This window comes from Cherax quadricarinatus, chromosome 81 (genome assembly GCF_038502225.1).
Source record: "Cherax quadricarinatus isolate ZL_2023a chromosome 81, ASM3850222v1, whole genome shotgun sequence".
NCBI classification, from domain to species: Eukaryota; Metazoa; Arthropoda; class Malacostraca; order Decapoda; family Parastacidae; genus Cherax; species Cherax quadricarinatus.
In genome coordinates, this window is record NC_091372.1 from 8,186,160 (window position 1) to 8,204,481 (window position 18,322).

Sequence of the window (18,322 nt, forward strand, 5' to 3'; positions counted from 1 at the left end):
AGTGCAGATTCAGGGCCCTCAGTCTATCCTCATAGGGAAGATTTCCGATACATGGGATCATCTTCGTCAACCTCCTTTGTACGTTTTCCAGAGCATTCATATCCATTCTGTAATACGGAGACCAGAACCGAGCAGCATAGTATAAATGATACTACCACCCTCAGGATGTCACCCACAACAGTCAACTAACATCCTAATACCTAGTTGCTTCTAGATGAACAAGAGCAGCAAGCATAAAAGAGACAATCCCAAATATCTCCTCATATCCCAGATCTAGGCAAGTACATATAGGAAGAGCATCAGTCTCGCACGCAACAGAGGATCAACCCTTGACCGCGCCTTGCACTGAATGACCCATGTGGGTTTAGCATTTAAAATTAATAAATAAAAGTATCCTCCCACCCCCAGAATGTGAATCTACAATCATCAAATAACACCCAGGTACCTATTTACTGCTAGGTAAATATGGGTGGCAGATGTTATAAGATAAGCTTTGTTCAAATTTCTAACCCAAAGGTTTAGCTACCCAGGACAGCCCAAGAAAGTCAGTGTGACATCAGAGACTGTCTTGTTTCCATTAGGGTCCTTTAATCTTGGCTCCCAGGATGTGACCCACACCAGTCAACTAACACCCAGGTTCCTACTGCTAGGTGAACAGGGGCAAGAGGTGTAAGAAAACACAGCCAGAGTATCTACCCAGCTGAGGATTGAACCACAAACATTCAGTGTGCGAGAAAAGAGCGTTGCCAACCAGGCCACTGTTATGCCCATATGTATAGCTTTATCCAGGAATATAACTAGTTACTGTAACTTGTAAATTGTAAACAAAATGTGTCAAACGTAAATTGCATGCCACAGAAAAGCAAAATTTTTCAATGTAGATCAGTACACTGCGGAAATTTTACCAATTTATCAAATATTATATACCTGATGAATTTACGTAAATGTTATTATGTACCTGACAAATTTAGGTAAATGATATACATACTAGATGAATTTGGGTAAATGCTATTATGTATCCAACAAATTTGGGTAAATGTTATTATTTTTAACTGGAGCATAAGTTTACAGAATAGTGCAGGGAATGTCATACTATATCCAGGGAAAAGCCCTAAACATGTAGGGGGGGTCATGCAATGCATGGGGAAAATGTGAGGAAACCAGATTTGATCTGGGGAAGAAAAGGAGTAACTCAAACTTCTAGGATCAAGAGCTCTTTTCACCAGTATCAAGAGCCCTTTCACCAGTATCCAAAGCCTTCTGCACCAGTATCAAGAACCTTCTTTGTCATTATCAAGGGCCCTTTTCACACCAGTATCAAGGCCCCTTCACTGAAAAATAGGCTCAATCAAGCATGCTCATGCAATAATAAAAAATAAACTTAGACCATTATTAACAAAGTGAAAGATATCTTGGGGGCAAAGAACTATTAATAACAAGCTAGAAATGTTCTTAGTAAATCATTCTAGGTTTGAAAGGAAAGGCATTTACCTCCAAGTACTTTCAGTAATTACCATGGTGATTAGTTTCTCTACATGCTGTTAGTGCTATCGTGTAAGCTATTAAGTAAAGAAAGAATAAGATAGTGGAGGTAGTGAAGAAGAGATACTTCTCAGGACAAACTTTTAAGGAACAATGCTGAACTTGTGATTAGATTTTTATTAAGATGGGGAACTTGATCACCATGAACCAGACCTTGATCACCATGAACCGGATCTTGAAGTGAACAAGATCTTTATCACCATGAACAAGATCAAAACAGTGTCCCGAGAAAACCTCATTCAGTAAAATACTTTTTCTTCCTAACTACTGCTGGCAGTACGCCATCTAAATCCACCCTAGTACAGGTAGTAGCAACTTGCATATAAGGCATTCACTGAAATCTTGCACTTAGGAAAGGAACCTCGTTACGATGTCTAAATTTGTCCTAGGCCATTGTCAAGTCATAAATGGGATACAAAAAGTAGAAAAGGCCTGAAGGCAATGCAGTAAGGATAGGGGGAGAAGTGTCTAGTAAAATAACTCAATCCTAACCAATCATTAAAACCTGGTGATTTTCTAACATGGCACTGTGAACATCTAACAAAATATTGAGATAATCTAACAATTTGCAATCTACCGGTTCCTCTCCTAAATGTGGGTTGGGCAAATTACTTTAAGCATAGCAACGTGATTTTTTTTATTCACTACAAAAGAATGTAAAGACTGGGAAACCTTGCCTGTTGCATTACAGGCAAGAGAGGGATGAGGACAGGGAAACAAAGTCAAAGATATTGATGATGTGCCTCTCGACTTGCTGATGACTGTCTCCAAGCATAGGTTCAACTACAGCCCCATATCTATGATGTACTCATGATGCTCTCTGGTCACCATGAGAAGGAGAGATATACTTAGAAACAGAAAACAATCACCTCCCAGCACTAAAGCTCAGAGTAGCTTACTATAAAAAGCTTCTTTCTTCAATAAAAACTAAATTTCAACATGAGGCACTGCTGATAGTAAAGGAAATTTGACATGTTATCTATAACAATAAACATAAAACAATGGCAAAGGCCAAAAAGTAGAAATAAAGATACTGGTGAATATGAAAATGGTATACAATACTGACAGGCTGATAAGCAAGACATTTGCAACAGGTATCTTTATTCCGAAATGTCTCGCCTACACAGCAAGCTTCTTCAGTCGAGTACAGAAGAAACCTATTGTGTAGAGAAAACAGTTTGGCATAAAGATACCCAACTGTTGTGCACGTGTCTTACTTATCAAAGACACTGGTACCAAAGAATCCTTTTACTACAACATTTTACCCAAAGTTGGGCTTTATCAAGTACATGTATAATAAAGTCCAGTATTAATAAAGCCCAGCCTTGGGCAGAATGTTAATATTAAAGGGATTGTCTGCTAGTAGCTTCTTTAATTCCACCTTAAAACAACACAAATCACAGAACAGGTGGGGTCTGAACCAATGATAAGCGTGTCCTAAAACTCACAGGCCACTCGGCTAACACACTGGTCTGCGAATTTTAAAACTTGCTTGCCACCCGTTCCGTAAAGTGTTGACAAAAACATTATTACAATTTCAGGAGCTGTTAAAACCACAGCGTGTACAACTAACGTGCACTACTGAGTGCACCTTGACCATCAGCACTGCCTCATATACAATATATTAAATATTTTATCCAATGAAAAAATCTACATTATCATAGTTCTCAGCAAAAGTATCATTTAAGAAATCAAAAGTTCCTAATTTTTTTTAAATATTACTTTTAAATATTTTCTTATTAATAATGCTGAATTCAGAAAACTCATGTATTGTCATGGTAACAATAGATAATAAAAATACTGTAATTGACAAATTTCATAAACTCCAGTGCAAAACAACCTTACCTTCCCCGGTAATGTAATGGTAACTGACAAGAACATATTCATAATAGATCACATTCAGCATTCCTAACTCACAGCTTGGAAAAGAAACGTTAAAACGATATTTCGGTTCATCTCAGACAAATATCAAGTCCAAAACTGATAGTGGTCAAAGATGTTCTGAAATGTCATCTGAAAATTCCTCTCAAAACTGAGGATAAGTTGTGAATTGTTCAAGCCATGGTATGGAGACTTATTCTTAAGAATAAAGAGCACTGCAGTAGGCCTACTGGCCTATGCTAGGCAGGTCTTCATATTCATCATGTCCTCTAAAACACTTGATGCTACAGTATTACTGCTATTAAGGACACTGGATAAAAGTTATAAATCAGGAAAGCTACACTGGTATATATGGTAACTTTCATTACAAAATTACACTGTACTAATATTGCAAAGATATAACCATGAAATGTATTTTTCAAATATTACATTTGTGGGATTGTGCTAAATCAGTAAGAATCATTTAATTAGGGAAGATGAAAGTAGCCCATATTCCTTGGATCAAGAGCCTTTCACCAGCATCAAGAACCCTCTAAGATTTTTTTTTTTTTTAACCTCAATGGACATCATCTGCCAATGAATGAATGATTTACCATCATTCATTCAATCGGTGTCTTACCAGAAGCATTCTCACGATACAGTCTGAATTACCCTCAAACTGCAACATCCCCACCTCTCCTCCAGAGTGCAAACACTGCTCTTCTCACTTCCAGGATTCATTTCTGGCTACCCAATTTACCCTGAACCCTTTCACAATGTTGCCTTGCTCACATACCACCAGAGCATCCACTTAAAACAACTTATCTCCATTCACTCCTGCTAGATGCTCAAGCCCCTAAACACAAAGCCTCTTCTACCACTCAAACCTTCTACCCCAGATTTACAACCCTCTTTGCCATCCTATTCCTCTACTTACATCTATAGGCATTTGATATAAATAACTTTTTTATCCATCATTAACTCCCTTATTAGTTTATCCCATCACATATACTGCATATTCTTGGCTATAAGGATTTTTTTTTTTTTATGAAAAAATATGGCCTGAGTAATATCCTTATGAGCACAAGATACCCAAAAAAATTAAAAAATATCAAAACAGTATTTAAGCAAATATGTCACTGTTGCTGCTGATTGTAAAGGGCTCTGATGATTTATGCCATACGAGTGGTACTCTCACAAGTCTGGTTTCTCAATAGACCTTAGTGAGGAGAAACACAAATGGCTGAGTTGAAACTAGAGGTTTTGTGTGTCAAGTTTCTTCCTCCTATGTGTGGGTTATTTGTGTACAACTTACAATAAATGTTTTTCTTTTTCAAGAAATAGACTTTGCTTTCACTATCATTTGCAATATCATCTTGGCACTCATGGGTCTTCTCCCTTCACCCACAGCAGCAGCAACCACTTTATCATCTCCCACCGCTAATGACAACCTGGAGACAAGCAATCTCCTACTACAAAAATTAAATGATACAGGAGGGTCCCACTCAAATTAGGTTAGGCTCCGGGCTACTGTAGGGCCCCACTTATACAGCAGGTTAGGTTCCAGGCTACTATAGGGCCCCACTTATACAGCAGGTTAGGTTCCAGGCTACTGTAGGGCCCCACTTATACAGCAGGTTAGGTTCCAGGCTACTGTAGGGCCCCACTTATACAGCAGGTTAGGTTCCAGGCTACTGTAGGGCCCCCACTTACACAGCAGGTTAGGTCCCGGGCTACTGTTTGGCCCCACTTATACAGCAGGTTAGGTTCCGGGCTACTGTTTGGCCCCACTTATACAGCAGGTTAGGTCCCGGGCTACTGTTTGGCCCCACTTATACAGCAGGTTAGGTTCCGGGCTACTGTTTGGCCCCACTTATACAGCAGGTTAGGTTCCAGGCTACTGTAGGGCCCCACTTACACAGCAGGTTAGGTCCCGGGCTACTGTTTGGCCCCACTTATACAGCAGGTTAGGTTCCAGGCTACTGTTTGGCCCCACTTATACAGCAGGTTAGGTTCCAGGCTACTGTTTGGCCCCACTTATACAGCAGGTTAGGTTCCAGGCTACTGTAGGGCCCCACTTATACAGCAGGTTAGGTTCCAGGCTACTGTAGGGCCCCACTTACACAGCAGGTTAGGTCCCGGGCTACTGTTTGGCCCCACTTATACAGCAGGTTAGGTTCCAGGCTACTGTTTGGCCCCACTTATACAGCAGGTTAGGTTCCAGGCTACTGTTTGGCCCCACTTATACAGCAGGTTAGGTTCCGGGCTACTGTTTGGCCCCACTTATACAGCAGGTTAGGTTCCAGGCTACTGTTTGGCCCCACTTATACAGCAGGTTAGGTCCCAGGCTACTGTTTGGCCCCACTTATACAGCAGGTTAGGTTCCAGGCTACTGTTTGGCCCCACTTATACAGCAGGTTAGGTCCCAGGCTACTGTTTGGCCCCACTTATACAGCAGGTTAGGTTCCAGGCTACTGTTTGGCCCCACTTATACAGCAGGTTAGGTTCCAGGCTACTGTTTGGCCCCACTTATACAGCAGGTTAGGTTCCGGGCTACTGTTTGGCCCCACTTATACAGCAGGTTAGGTCCCGGGCTACTGTTTGGCCCCACTTATACAGCAGGTTAGGTTCCAGGCTACTGCTGTAAAGCAAAAATAACTGTAAAGTGAATCGTTGCCTTATTTTCACTTTCAAATGCATATAAAAGCCTGATAACATGTTTACACTATCATATATTAAGTGGGCAATATATCTAGGTCTAAAAAAATGCATATACACATGTACAGTATATACATTACTTACCTTAAAATATTTTCATCCTTAGCTTATAGTGAGTGGTGAATATATTTATTGTAGGAAGTCTGAATAAATGAAGAATAGGTATAATTGAAAACTGCTGTATTAGTGAAACACTGTAAAGTGAAGTGCTGTAAAGTGAGGCCCCTCCTGTATTTCACTATCATACATTTTTATTATAAGTTTGAGGTAGCAAACTGTTGAGCCAAAATAAGCCACAGAAGCACAACCATATGAAAGTAAAGAGAAAACATTTCTACAGAGAAGTGGCATAAAGGTGCGAGTTGAAAACCCTCACTGTGTACTCACGTGTACGTACTTGCCTATACATGGCTGCAGGGGTCAAGTCTCAGCTCCTGGCCCTGCCTCTCAACTTGTCGCCTGCCAGATTCTCATTCTCTCTCTCTCATTCTCTCTCTCTCATTCTCTCTCTCTCATTCTCTCTCTCTCTCATTCTCTCTCTCTCATTCTCTCTCTCTCTCTCATTCTCTCTCTCTCATTCTCTCTCTCTCTCTCATTCTCTCTCTCTCATTCTCTCTCTCTCATTCTCTCTCTCTCTCATTCTCTCTCTCATTCTCTCTCTCTCTCATTCTCTCTCTCTCTCATTCTCTCTCTCTCTCATTCTCTCTCTCTCTCATTCTCTCTCTCTCTCATTCTCTCTCTCTCTCATTCTCTCTCTCTCTCATTCTCTCTCTCTCTCATTCTCTCTCTCTCTCATTCTCTCTCTCTCATTCTCTCTCTCTCTCATTCTCTCTCTCTCTCATTCTCTCTCTCTCTCATTCTCTCTCTCTCTCATTCTCTCTCTCTCTCATTCTCTCTCTCTCTCATTCTCTCTCTCTCTCATTCTCTCTCTCTCTCATTCTCTCTCTCATTCTCTCTCTCTCTCATTCTCTCTCTCTCTCATTCTCTCTCTCTCTAATTCTCTCTCTCTAATTCTCTCTCTAATTCTCTCTCTCTCTCATTATCTCATTCTCTCTCTCTCTCATTCTCTCTCTCTCTCATTCTCTCTCTCATTCTCTCTCTCATTCTCATTCTCTCTCTCATTCTCATTCTCTCTCTCATTCTCATTCTCTCTCTCATTCTCATTTTCTCTCTTTCTCTCTCTCATTCTCTCAGCCTCATGGACCCTGTCATACCTATTCTTAAAACTATGCATAGTCTCTTCTCCCTCCACCACTTCTTTGTAGAGGTTATTCCACTTTCCAATTACCCTGAGATTTGAAGAAATACTTCCTGACATTCCTGTGACTCGTGTCTTACAGCTGTGCCCCTAAGTATCTGTTTCTAGACTCTCAAACAGCTTGTCTCTACATGCGTTGTCAATTCCTCAAAACATCTTGTACATTTGTTATCATGTCTCCCCCCAGCCCTTCTGTCCTTCAAGGTCATTACGGCTGGATTCCTTTATCCTCTCTTTGTAGCTCACTGTCTAGGCAAAACATTGTTAACAAAGACCACTGTATGACCCCTGTAGGTTTAGCACTTTTTTTTATTATAATAATAATGATGTCAACGAAGATCTTGTTACACTGCATTTGTGCGCGTTTTCATCCCTTTTGAAAACTGTTTCCAGCTGCATCCAATGCACACTACTTCACTATTTTGTCCTGTGTTTCCCTCTTACACAGTTCCCTTTTATTATATACCATGGAACCATTCTTTGCCATGTTTTTTCATACTTGTGCCTTCTTCACTTTTTCTGTCTTTCTTTTTTTGGCGGTCTCATTTGCACTCATTTCTTAATTTAAGTGACACTTTCTGTATTTGTAAGTGACACTCTCTGCTTTTGTCAGTGACTCTCTGCTTTTGTAAGTGGTTCTTCTTCACAAACTGTTCTTCTTAGTGTACTTGGTTGCACAATCTTGCAGAGACAATCCTTATTCCATCAATACATTATCATTTCTTAACATATGTGGCATTTGCCATATTTGTGATAGCCAAACAAGCACAATGAATCCTTTGGAAACTCTTTTCAATTATTCCTTCAGCATTTGACTCCCAGAAGTCATTTAAAATGTCTATTAATCATTACACTAGTTTAATGGTCACAAACTCAGACTCAGTATATACAAGAATATAAGAGGAGTTAACCAAGACTGAAGAACTATATATAAATATAAGATGCACTGTGAAAAGTCACGAAAGCGCTTGGAATTTCACTATCCTTTCACAGTGGTTGTTTTGCATATTCTCATATCACCTATTTACTGTGATCTTATTGCATAAATTTAAGATGCAAAACAGGAGCAGAATAGGATGACTGGGAGAGGGTGTATAAATCTGCAATGGAGGGAAGGAGGGGTAAGAATTAACCAAGGAAAGGTTGGAGGGAGTAAAGCAAGTTGTGAGTGCTAGGGGGTCAACTTTTTGTGTTTATAATATTTTATGTAACCTACACTTCTTATATTGCACAAAGAAATAAAATTTGTTTGTTTTAACAGGCTTGTGTGAGCATGAGAGATAGGACCGAGTGGGGACAAGTGGTTTTTATGACTTAACACTGTTCAAGTGTGAGCAAGGTAACATTCATGAAGGAATTCAGGGAAACCAGTTAGCTGGACTTAGTTCTGGAGGTAAGAAGTACAGTGACTACTCTGAAGGAAGAGTGGGGGATATTTACTATGATGTAGGTATGCTTCTGGCAAGATAGTGACTATAACATTTTATTGTGGCAACAATTCACTCTCCAGGAACTTTCTCAAGCAGTTATGGATTGACAAAGCTCCTGGAGAGCAAAATGCTGCCACAATAACGACAGCAACTGCCTGAGTGATGGTGAAGTGTTCTTTTTTTGTGTCACCCAAAGTGGGAGAAGGCGAGCATGTTAAAAACACAGATCTTTATAAATGGTGAGAAAACTAACACTTGTGAACAGAGAAAGACTATCACTTACACTTTACAGTCTAGAGATGAATGGCCTCAGTTCTATTTTTTATCTATCTATTGTTAAAGAAAAACTTTCTATTGAAATTTAACAAGTAATTAAAACATCTCCATTTTTTAGTTAGGAAACTTTTCAACGTATTTAAAATCAATGTAAGCATACTTTCACATTCCTACCAAGTTAAAAATAATCCCTCCTTTAGAATAACATTAAACTGAGACAGGAGAAAGGGAAGGAGAAAGGGAAGGAGGGAGGGAGGGAGGGAGGGAGGGTGAGAGGGAGGGAGGAAGGGGGAAGAGTTGTGAAGGGTGTATAAAAAGGGAATACACACACACACACACACACACACACACACACACACACACACACACACACACACACACACACACACACACACACACACACACACACACACACACACAAAACGCATTATAAACGGAGTGAAAGCTTCATCTAATATGATAAAACGATTATACTTTAAATCATGCGCCACAATAAAATGAACTGTGTTTATATGCAACTAAAAAAAACATTACAAGTGATGCTAATAACTCAAAACACTCAAAGACAAACTAGTACTGAGCCCTCAATAGCTAATGCTCAAATTATGTCACATTCTTTACATACACATTCCAAACTCACATCACAGATGTGCTACTAAATATTTCCGCTCATCACAACACCAAAAACATTTCACACTAAAAGCTTTTTTTTTTTTTTTTTTTAAGAAAGATTACAAATGGCGATTAACATGGAGAAGAATAGGTGGATGTGACGTGTGGGGTTCCACAAGGATCAGTACTAGGACCAGTGCAGATTCTTGTATATGTGAATGACATGACAGAGGGGATAGAGCCAGAGGTGTCCTCGTTCACATATGACGAGAAACTAATGAGGACACAAGCAAACAGAACATAAGCTCCGGGGGTCAAATGTTTTAAACTTCACTCAGGGAGAGAGACATGTGCAGCAAGTTTATTTTTTAACACACCAGCCATCTCCCAACAAGGCAGGGTGACCAAAAAAGAAGAAACAAAGCTTTTCTTCTTTCAACATTTGGTAACTCTTCCTTAATAAAAATATCTTAGTTACTGAATATGATGTCTTTCTTACATAGATTTTAAGAAACTAACAATTTGAAATCAGTCACAGATAATCCTCATTGTCAAATTACTTAACCCAATGCAGGTCTCCAGTTTAAAAATGAATTATAATCCTCATTTTGTAATTAAAATATTAACTGATAATCACTCCATTTGCACAAAAGTGTGGGTATGTGTAACTTGTGCTCTTTGTAGCAGCTGCTTAAAATAGCTGTTTGTACCAGCTACTTGTAACAGCTGTGTTTTATTAACCTGAATGTCTATCACTGCATGAAAAAATAATTAGGACTATATGTCATCTGTATGCTACCAGTCAAGGTTACCTTTAACTCCTAGTATAGGGATTAAAATAACCAAAGTGTACTCGGTAATAACCCACACGAGAAACTCAGGAGATTGATTGATCTGTATATTTCAACCCCCTTCTGGGATCTTTTTCAGCTGAAGAGGAGCCCAAAATGGAGTCAAAATATACAGCTCAATCAATCTCCTGAGTTTGTCTCAATGTGAATTATTATTGAGCATCGACAAGTGTTCACTAAACTATAGTTAAATTAAGTGTATACCAGCTGATACACACGCCTCCTAGCGTACATACACTTGATGCACTAATCAGAATATATACAAAGTGATCAGCTATACCACAGCAACTGTGTATATATCTATATACATATACTGAAGCAGTTTGACTTATAGACAGCACTAGAAGAAGACTATGCTATATTATGTCATGTTTGTCATGTCTCATTAATAGACAGCTGAAAGGAATTTCAAAATATAAATTACTCAATAATCATTATGTGACAAATTACATAATCAATCCTTTGTCACTTTCTCATTACTAAAATAATGATTCTTCCTTTAAGGTAACCAGTAGTATGAACATTAACAAGGTAACACCACACTGAAAGAAACTTTAAAATGAAAACATTTCACAAATAATCCACACTTAGCAAACTTATAACAAGATTTTGGTTTATTTTCAACAACTGTAAAGTCCAACAGTTGTGACAGTAGTCCAGGACGGACCAAAACTTCCTAAGTACGAGGATATTTGTGAACTGTTCCCGCCACAGTACTGTGACTTTTTCTTTCTTGAGAAGAACATGGTGCAAAGTCTTTAGGCCAGCTTCTGACTTCAGCCTGAAGTTTTTAATTAAAATGTTTAAAGTAACTAACCTGGCCATGAGCCGCAAGGGCAAAGGAGACCTGGGTTCCTGTGGTGAGCTTACGTATTGTAAGGCCCTGTAGAGCATCTATGACCCGAGGTCGATACACCTTTGCCGTGTCGCCGTGACCAAGCTTGCCATGGTCTCCTGTTCATTAGTGATGGAAATAGTCATCCAACAACAAAATTAAAAGATTCATGCACAAAATTTGATATAAATAACAGAAGACAAAATGTACTGAAGTTGCAAAGCTATTTCATAGGAATGCATGACAGGTCAACATTGCCACAACTAGTTACATTAGTACAGTAATACTATATTCTCAAGGAAGTACTAAACTCAAAGGGGTCATACACCTAGAAAACAGGAGTAATCAGGTCAGAGGCCTTCACATTCACACACTGCTGGAATTTCATCAACATTTCAGAGTAGACTACAGTAAATGCAAATATAAATTAGGCCACATGAAATGCTAAGATAAAGAGTTAGGGGGAAAGTCAGTTTACACACAGCTGGCAGTAACAGCCTGGATAATAAGGCCCTGATCAACTGCGAGGCCTGATCATAAACCGGGCCGTAGGGGCGCTGATCTCCAAAATACTCTCTAGATTTACTCCAGGTAGCCACAAATTCCAAATGTAAGAGCCAAAAAAAAAAAAAAAAAAAAAAAAAAAAAAAAAAAAAAAAAAAAAAAAAAAAAAAAAAAACATACATATCCTCTTCATTCTGCCAACAACTGGACAAGTTGAATGGCAGTAGGGAATATCCAAATTATGTTCTCGTCTTAAGCTTCTGGGAGGTGACATAAGCTCAAATATATCTTTAATGCAGAAAACAAGTTTGTAAACAACCTCCTGAAAAGGTCGCCCTGCCTCAGCTGGATATGGCCGGTGCGTTGGGGGGACTTCTGTAAACCAATCTTTGAAAGGTTAATATAATTTTCTACACATCTCGAAGAAAAAACACACAATAAAATGAGGAAAAGATTATTTAACACACTGGACCACTTAACCCTTTCAGGGTCCGTCCCGTAGATCTACGGCTTTATGGTGAGTGTCCAAACCGTAGATCTACGCCATGAGCTCAGCTCACTCTGATAAACTGTGAGTGGTACATTTGGGCCTAGATATGAGAGAATACATCTATGTGGTATGTGTGCACCACATAAAACAGATCCTGCAGCACACTGTGTATAATGAGAGAAAAAAACTGAAATCATGATTTTTTTATTAAAACAGCAACTTTGCAGTGTTTTTTCGTATGTTTTTTATAGTTGTATTTGCGATTTCTTGGTCTCATTTGATAGAATGGAAGACATATTACAGAAATAGAGATGATTTTGATTGGTTTTAGCACTGGAAATGGCTTGAAACTGAGCTCAAAGTAGCGGAAATGTTAAATTTTTGCCGATATTCAAGAGTAAACAAACGACCTCACACGTCTAATACACGTCAGCTGGTGGGTCTAATATACATTCACAAATATGGTGATGATATTTATACAATTATTACAGTATTGCATAGCAGTAAATCTTCTATTTTTTGGTGTGAATAAAAATTCATTATGTGAATAAAAAATCAAAATGGAATTTATTTGTAAAGCCTCAAAACATGACTAATGAACAGAGGAAATGTTAGTTTAGTGCCAGGAATGCCTACATTGTTTATTCTGGACCCTATTTTGAAATTGGAATATTTTGAACTTTGTGTTAAATTGGCCAAATTAACAATTTCCGATCACTTTATTTTGTAGTTGAAACAGTTGACTTGGCGATTTCTTGTGCTCAATCGATAGAATAGAAGTAATACTAGTGAAATAGCTAAGAATTTGGTTGATTGGAATAATGTAATTGGCCTAAAATGGGAGTCAAAGTCGGGAAAATCGCCGATTCGTAAATATCGCTGACACATCAAAATTCGCGAGAGCATAATTTCGTCAATTTTCCACCAAATTTCGTACTTTTTGTTTTATTACCTTCACAAAAGGATTCTCTACGATTTCATAAGAAAAAATAACAAATTTTTTTTTTGAAAATTCTTGGACACTGGTGCGTGACTCCAGATTTGGGCCTTGGACCCTGAAAGGGTTAAAATTACTTACCATCCACAAGACAGAGCAACAATGGATTAAGATGACTTACCCGAGCCAAAAGACCACACAGTTCGACTATCAGCTGAGAGAGCCAGTGTGTGGGCACTACCACACACGACTTGACCCACACCAGATATATCACGGACAAGTGTAGGTACATTGCGACTTGTACTGTCCCCATGACCTGACAAAAAATATTGCTTTTAAGAGCATAAGTACCCATTAAAATGGCATACATACATATTCGCCTGAGACCCTAAACACCTTCACCAACCAAATTTAACTTTACCTAAACACCTTCACTTACTAAACCTGACAATCTAACACACCAACATTTCAACAAATTTCTGAAAAAGAGGGCTTGTTTTAGATGATACACAAGTCAGGGTTCCCACAACAAAACTTACATCAATTTTCCCCTGGCTTTAACCAGACTGAAAAATAAAAATTTTCTAAATTCGGTGAGAAAAGCGTAAGCATAACTGATCAATGTGGTGCATTATACAGTGGACCCCCGGTTAACGAACTTTTTTCATTCCAGTAGTATGTTCAGGTGCCAGTACTGACCGAATTTTTTCCCATAAGGAATATTGTGAAGTAGATTAGTCCATTTCAGACCCCCAAACATACACGTACAAACGCACTTACATAAATACACTTACATAATTGGTCGCATTTGGAGGTGATCGTTAAGCGGGGGTCCACTGTACTCTTGTTGATATCAATACATCAAAATCTTATAGTGAGTGTGATACACTGCATTTCCACCTTCTCTTTGTTGCTTCAACATTCAAACATCCCCTTTCCTCAACCTCCTCCCCACACTTCAAAGAGATTGTTCACTATACTGCATTATCGTTATATAATTTTTCATTTCCTTTAAATTTAGTCTTTCCTGAGTTCATTATTAATAAATTTGATACATATAAATAACAGCAGTAGCACCAAGGGGATGCCTGGAGAGCCTTCAGTCCCTAAAAATTCCCTCAGTCCCTCAATAAAAATAGTATCTGAGCACCTCTGCAAAGATAGTGATTATGTATGAGGTGAAAGTGTTGAATGATGAAAGTATTTTTTTTGGGTCACCCTGCCTCGGTGGGAGACGACAGACATGTTAAAAAAATTATATTATGTAGTAGTAGTAGTAGTAGTAGTAGTAGTAGTAGTAGTAGTAGTAGTAGTAGTAGTAGTAGTAGTAGTAGTAGTAGTAGTAGTAGTAGTAGTAGTAGTAGTAGTAGTAGTAGTAGTAGTAGTAGTAGTAGTAGTAGTAGTAGTAGTAGTAGTAGTAGTAGTAGTAGTAGTAGTAGTAGTAGTAGTAGTAGTAGTAGTAGTAGTAGTAGTAGTAGTAGTAGTAGTAGTAGTAGTAGTAGTAGTAGTAGTAGTAGTAGTAGTAGTAGTAGTAGTAGTAGTAGTAGTAGTAGTAGTAGTAGTAGTAGTAGTAGTAGTAGTAGTAGTAGTAGTAGTAGTAGTAGTAGTAGTAGTAGTAGTAGTAGTAGTAGTAGTAGTAGTAGTAGTAGTAGTAGTAGTAGTAGTAGTAGTAGTAGTAGTAGTAGTAGTAGTAGTAGTAGTAGTAGTAGTAGTAGTAGTAGGGGTATGGGTTGTCCTAGAAAAAGATGGAGGGAAGGGTACAAGAGGTTTTGTATGCAAGGGGCTTGGACATACAGCAGGTATGTGCAAGTGTGTTGGATAGGAGTGAGTGGAGAAGAATTGTTTTTGGGACTTGACAAGCTGTTGGAGTGTGTGAAGGGATTCAGGAAACCAGTTAGCTGGACTAGTCCTGCAGGTGGGAAGTACAGTGACTGCACTTTAAAGGAGGGATTTGGGATATCTGCTGTTTGGAGTGACATCTGAACCATCATATCTGTGCAACTCTGCAAATGCTGGCCATTTCCCACCCTGCCTCGGTGGGAGACAGTTGGTATGGCAAAAAAAAAAAAAAAAAAAAAAAAAAAAAAAAAAAAAAAAAAATCTTTCTAGTCTTGTAGCCCTCCTCCTAACCAGACATCCACCCCAAAAATTTCCCCCAGTATTGAAACCCTGGTGCTGCTCCTGATAAAAGATGCAAGACACAGACACTAATCACTTTTGTTGCTATTGGCTATCTTCAGTAATGTCTCTATTTCACAGTTTTTCATTGGTGAATCAGTTTACATGTATATATAAAGGCAATTATATCATTTCACTAATTTTAACTGAATTATGATTCACAGTTAGCCCTTCATTCCACAGACTGTTTTGATACTGCTAAACTTTTTTTGCAAGTGTAATAACTATAGAGTATAAGGACTTAGCTACTTCCCGTAACTGTGCTATGTACTACATAATACAGCTTCTCCTGACTTAATGACAGAGTTCTGCTCCCAAGACCACATCGGTAAACAAATTCATCACTAAGAGAGGAGCATACTATAATGGTAGTGGGTCTGTGTCAACCATCTTTGATAATGTTTTAAAGTCACCTTTTCTGATATATTTTTAAATATTTATACAGCAGTGTACTGTATACTGTAAAACAGAATAGAGGAAAGCAGCTCTAATATACATTACAGTGGACCCCCACTTTACGATGGCATAGCATTACGTTAAATCCGGAATACGATACATTTTAACGCAAAAATTTTGCCTTGCCTCACGCTAAAAAACGCGCCTTACGTGATTCATCCAGGACGCGTCCCACATGTGGCCTCAGTGCCAGTGTTTACAAGCCAGCCAGTGCGGTCGCAACTACCCATACATTCGGTACATTTCACATTATCCCAGTGATTTTAGTGCTTGTAACTGCAAAGTCACCATGGACCCTCAAGAAAGCTTCTAGTGCCATCCCTGTGGTAAAAAGGATGAGAATTAGTATGGAATTGAAAAGAGAGATTAAGGAAATGTGTGCAAAGTGGGTTGAACTGCAAACCTTTATGGATGAAAATCACCTTCACACAGCTATTGCAAGCCATGCTGGTGACTATTACAATGACAATGTTGTGAACCACTTTAGACAAATCATAAAGGAACGAGAGGTGCAGAGCTCTATGGACTGATATGTTGTGCGACAGAAGTCCAACGACTCTGGTCCTAGTGGCATTAAAAGAAGAAGGGAAGTAACCCCGGAAAAGGACTTGATACCCCAAGTCCTAATGGAAGGGGATTCCTCTTCTAAACAATAACTTCCACACTCTCCCCTCCTCCCATCCCATCAATCATCACCAGATCTTCAATAAAGGTAAGTGTCATGTATTCTATTCTTAGTAGAGTACGTATTAACTATGCATGTCTTCTTCAGTTTGTGTGTATTAAAATTAATATTTCATGTGGTAAATTTTTTTTTTTCATACTTTGGAGTGTCTTGCATGGATTAATTTGATTTCCATTATTTCTTATGGGGAAAATTAATTCGCCTTACGATAATTTCGGTATACGATGAGCTCTCAGGAACGGATTAATATCGTAAGGCGGGGGTCCACTGTATTTAGATATGTATACTGGTCAGAGAGCCTGTCATAAGTCCGAGTCATTGGTAAGCGAGTACGTCGCTAAGTGAGAAGACTGTATTACATACACAAATATACGCATACACTGTATAACAACTTGGACAGTATCATTTTCCACTATGTGTACAAGAAGGAAGTTGAAAGTGAAGATAGACAGGAGCAGGGTAATGAAAGTAACCAAAAGTTTAGGTAATGAAAATTTGGATATCAAGTTAATCTGGTTTATCTGACTAGAGTCCTGGAAGTGAGAAGCACGGTGCCTGCACTGAGGATGGGCTGGGGATGTTGTGGTTCAGATGATCATTTAAATTATAATTTTTTTTTTTTTTCAACAAGTCGACTGTCTCCCACCGATTTAACAAGACAGCTACTGAACAAATGGTCATTTTTTGGGGGGGTGGGGGGAGGGAAGGAGGTCATTTTACTTTGGTGTGAGACTGCTTATGTAGCAAAAAAAAAAAAAAAACATTGAAGAATGACAGACTCGTGCAACACTTGGGAATCTTGACTACAGAAATGTAATACTGTACATCAATTCCAGGCTAAGGGACTGATTACCTCAAACTCCTCCTTATCTTCCACCATTCTTCTCTGTACTAGACTGAAGAAGCCACTGGTTGGCAGAACGTTTCCATAATAAAGATACTCAAATTCTTCAACTTGCAGTTATCTAAATCATTTACATAAAATCATTATTACTTCTTACCTAGTCTTCCATAATCTCCTTCTCCCCAGGTATAGAGTTCACCTTCCTGGGTCACACATGCTGAGTGCCGGTAACCTGCAGACACCCAGCGCACCACCTTGCCAGTCAGTGGTCCAGCAATGAGCCTGGGATACTTCTGCGTTACGTTGTTTCCATGGCCTAACTTTCCATAATCACCTTGAAATGCAAATATTACAAGCTGAAAAATTATAATAAATATTGTATGCTGTTTTAAAGAGAAAGATTTAAAAAAGTATCTGAACACCTCTGCAAAGACACTGATAATGTGAATAATGGTAAAAGTGTTTCTTTTTTTTCTGGGGGGGGGGGGGTCACCCTGCCTCAGTGAGACAGACAGCATGTCTCTAGGGTTCTCTACCCTTGCAGCCCAGCCTGAGGTCACACTTCCTCATTAACTGCTTAATCAACCAGACTGTTACTGTTAGCTGCCTGCAGACCTACAGAGTTATCACAAACTTGATCAGGTACTGAAGCATACATACTTTTAACTTCAACAATAATAAGAAGACAAGATTCACAAAATCGTAATGACAATTGCAAACAAACCATACCACGGGTGGGGTTAAAACCCGCAATCAGAGTCATAAAACTCCAGACCGACGAGATTCGTCTGTAAAAACTTGCATTTGTGGTCACGGTGGTGCCTATGCTAACCTTCCTATGGTGTA

At 38.9% G+C, this 18,322-nt stretch overlaps 1 protein-coding gene across 4 annotated transcripts in view; it reads right to left on the reverse strand.

Annotated features, from left to right (window-relative positions):
- Nucleotides 1–18,322, reverse strand: part of LOC128699868 (probable E3 ubiquitin-protein ligase HERC1) — a 153,912-nt gene that overhangs the window by 67,143 nt on the left and 68,447 nt on the right. For 3 of the 4 annotated variants that reach the window (XM_070102318.1, XM_070102317.1, XM_070102320.1), the window contains exons 11-13: nucleotides 17,634–17,810; nucleotides 13,495–13,629; nucleotides 11,365–11,501 (exon numbers count right to left, since the gene is read on the reverse strand). In XM_070102318.1, the coding sequence (XP_069958419.1) occupies nucleotides 11,365–11,501; nucleotides 13,495–13,629; nucleotides 17,634–17,810 (449 nt within the window). The remainder of the gene's footprint in view (nucleotides 1–11,364; nucleotides 11,502–13,494; nucleotides 13,630–17,633; nucleotides 17,811–18,322) is intronic. The other variant, XM_070102319.1, reaches the window with a different exon arrangement.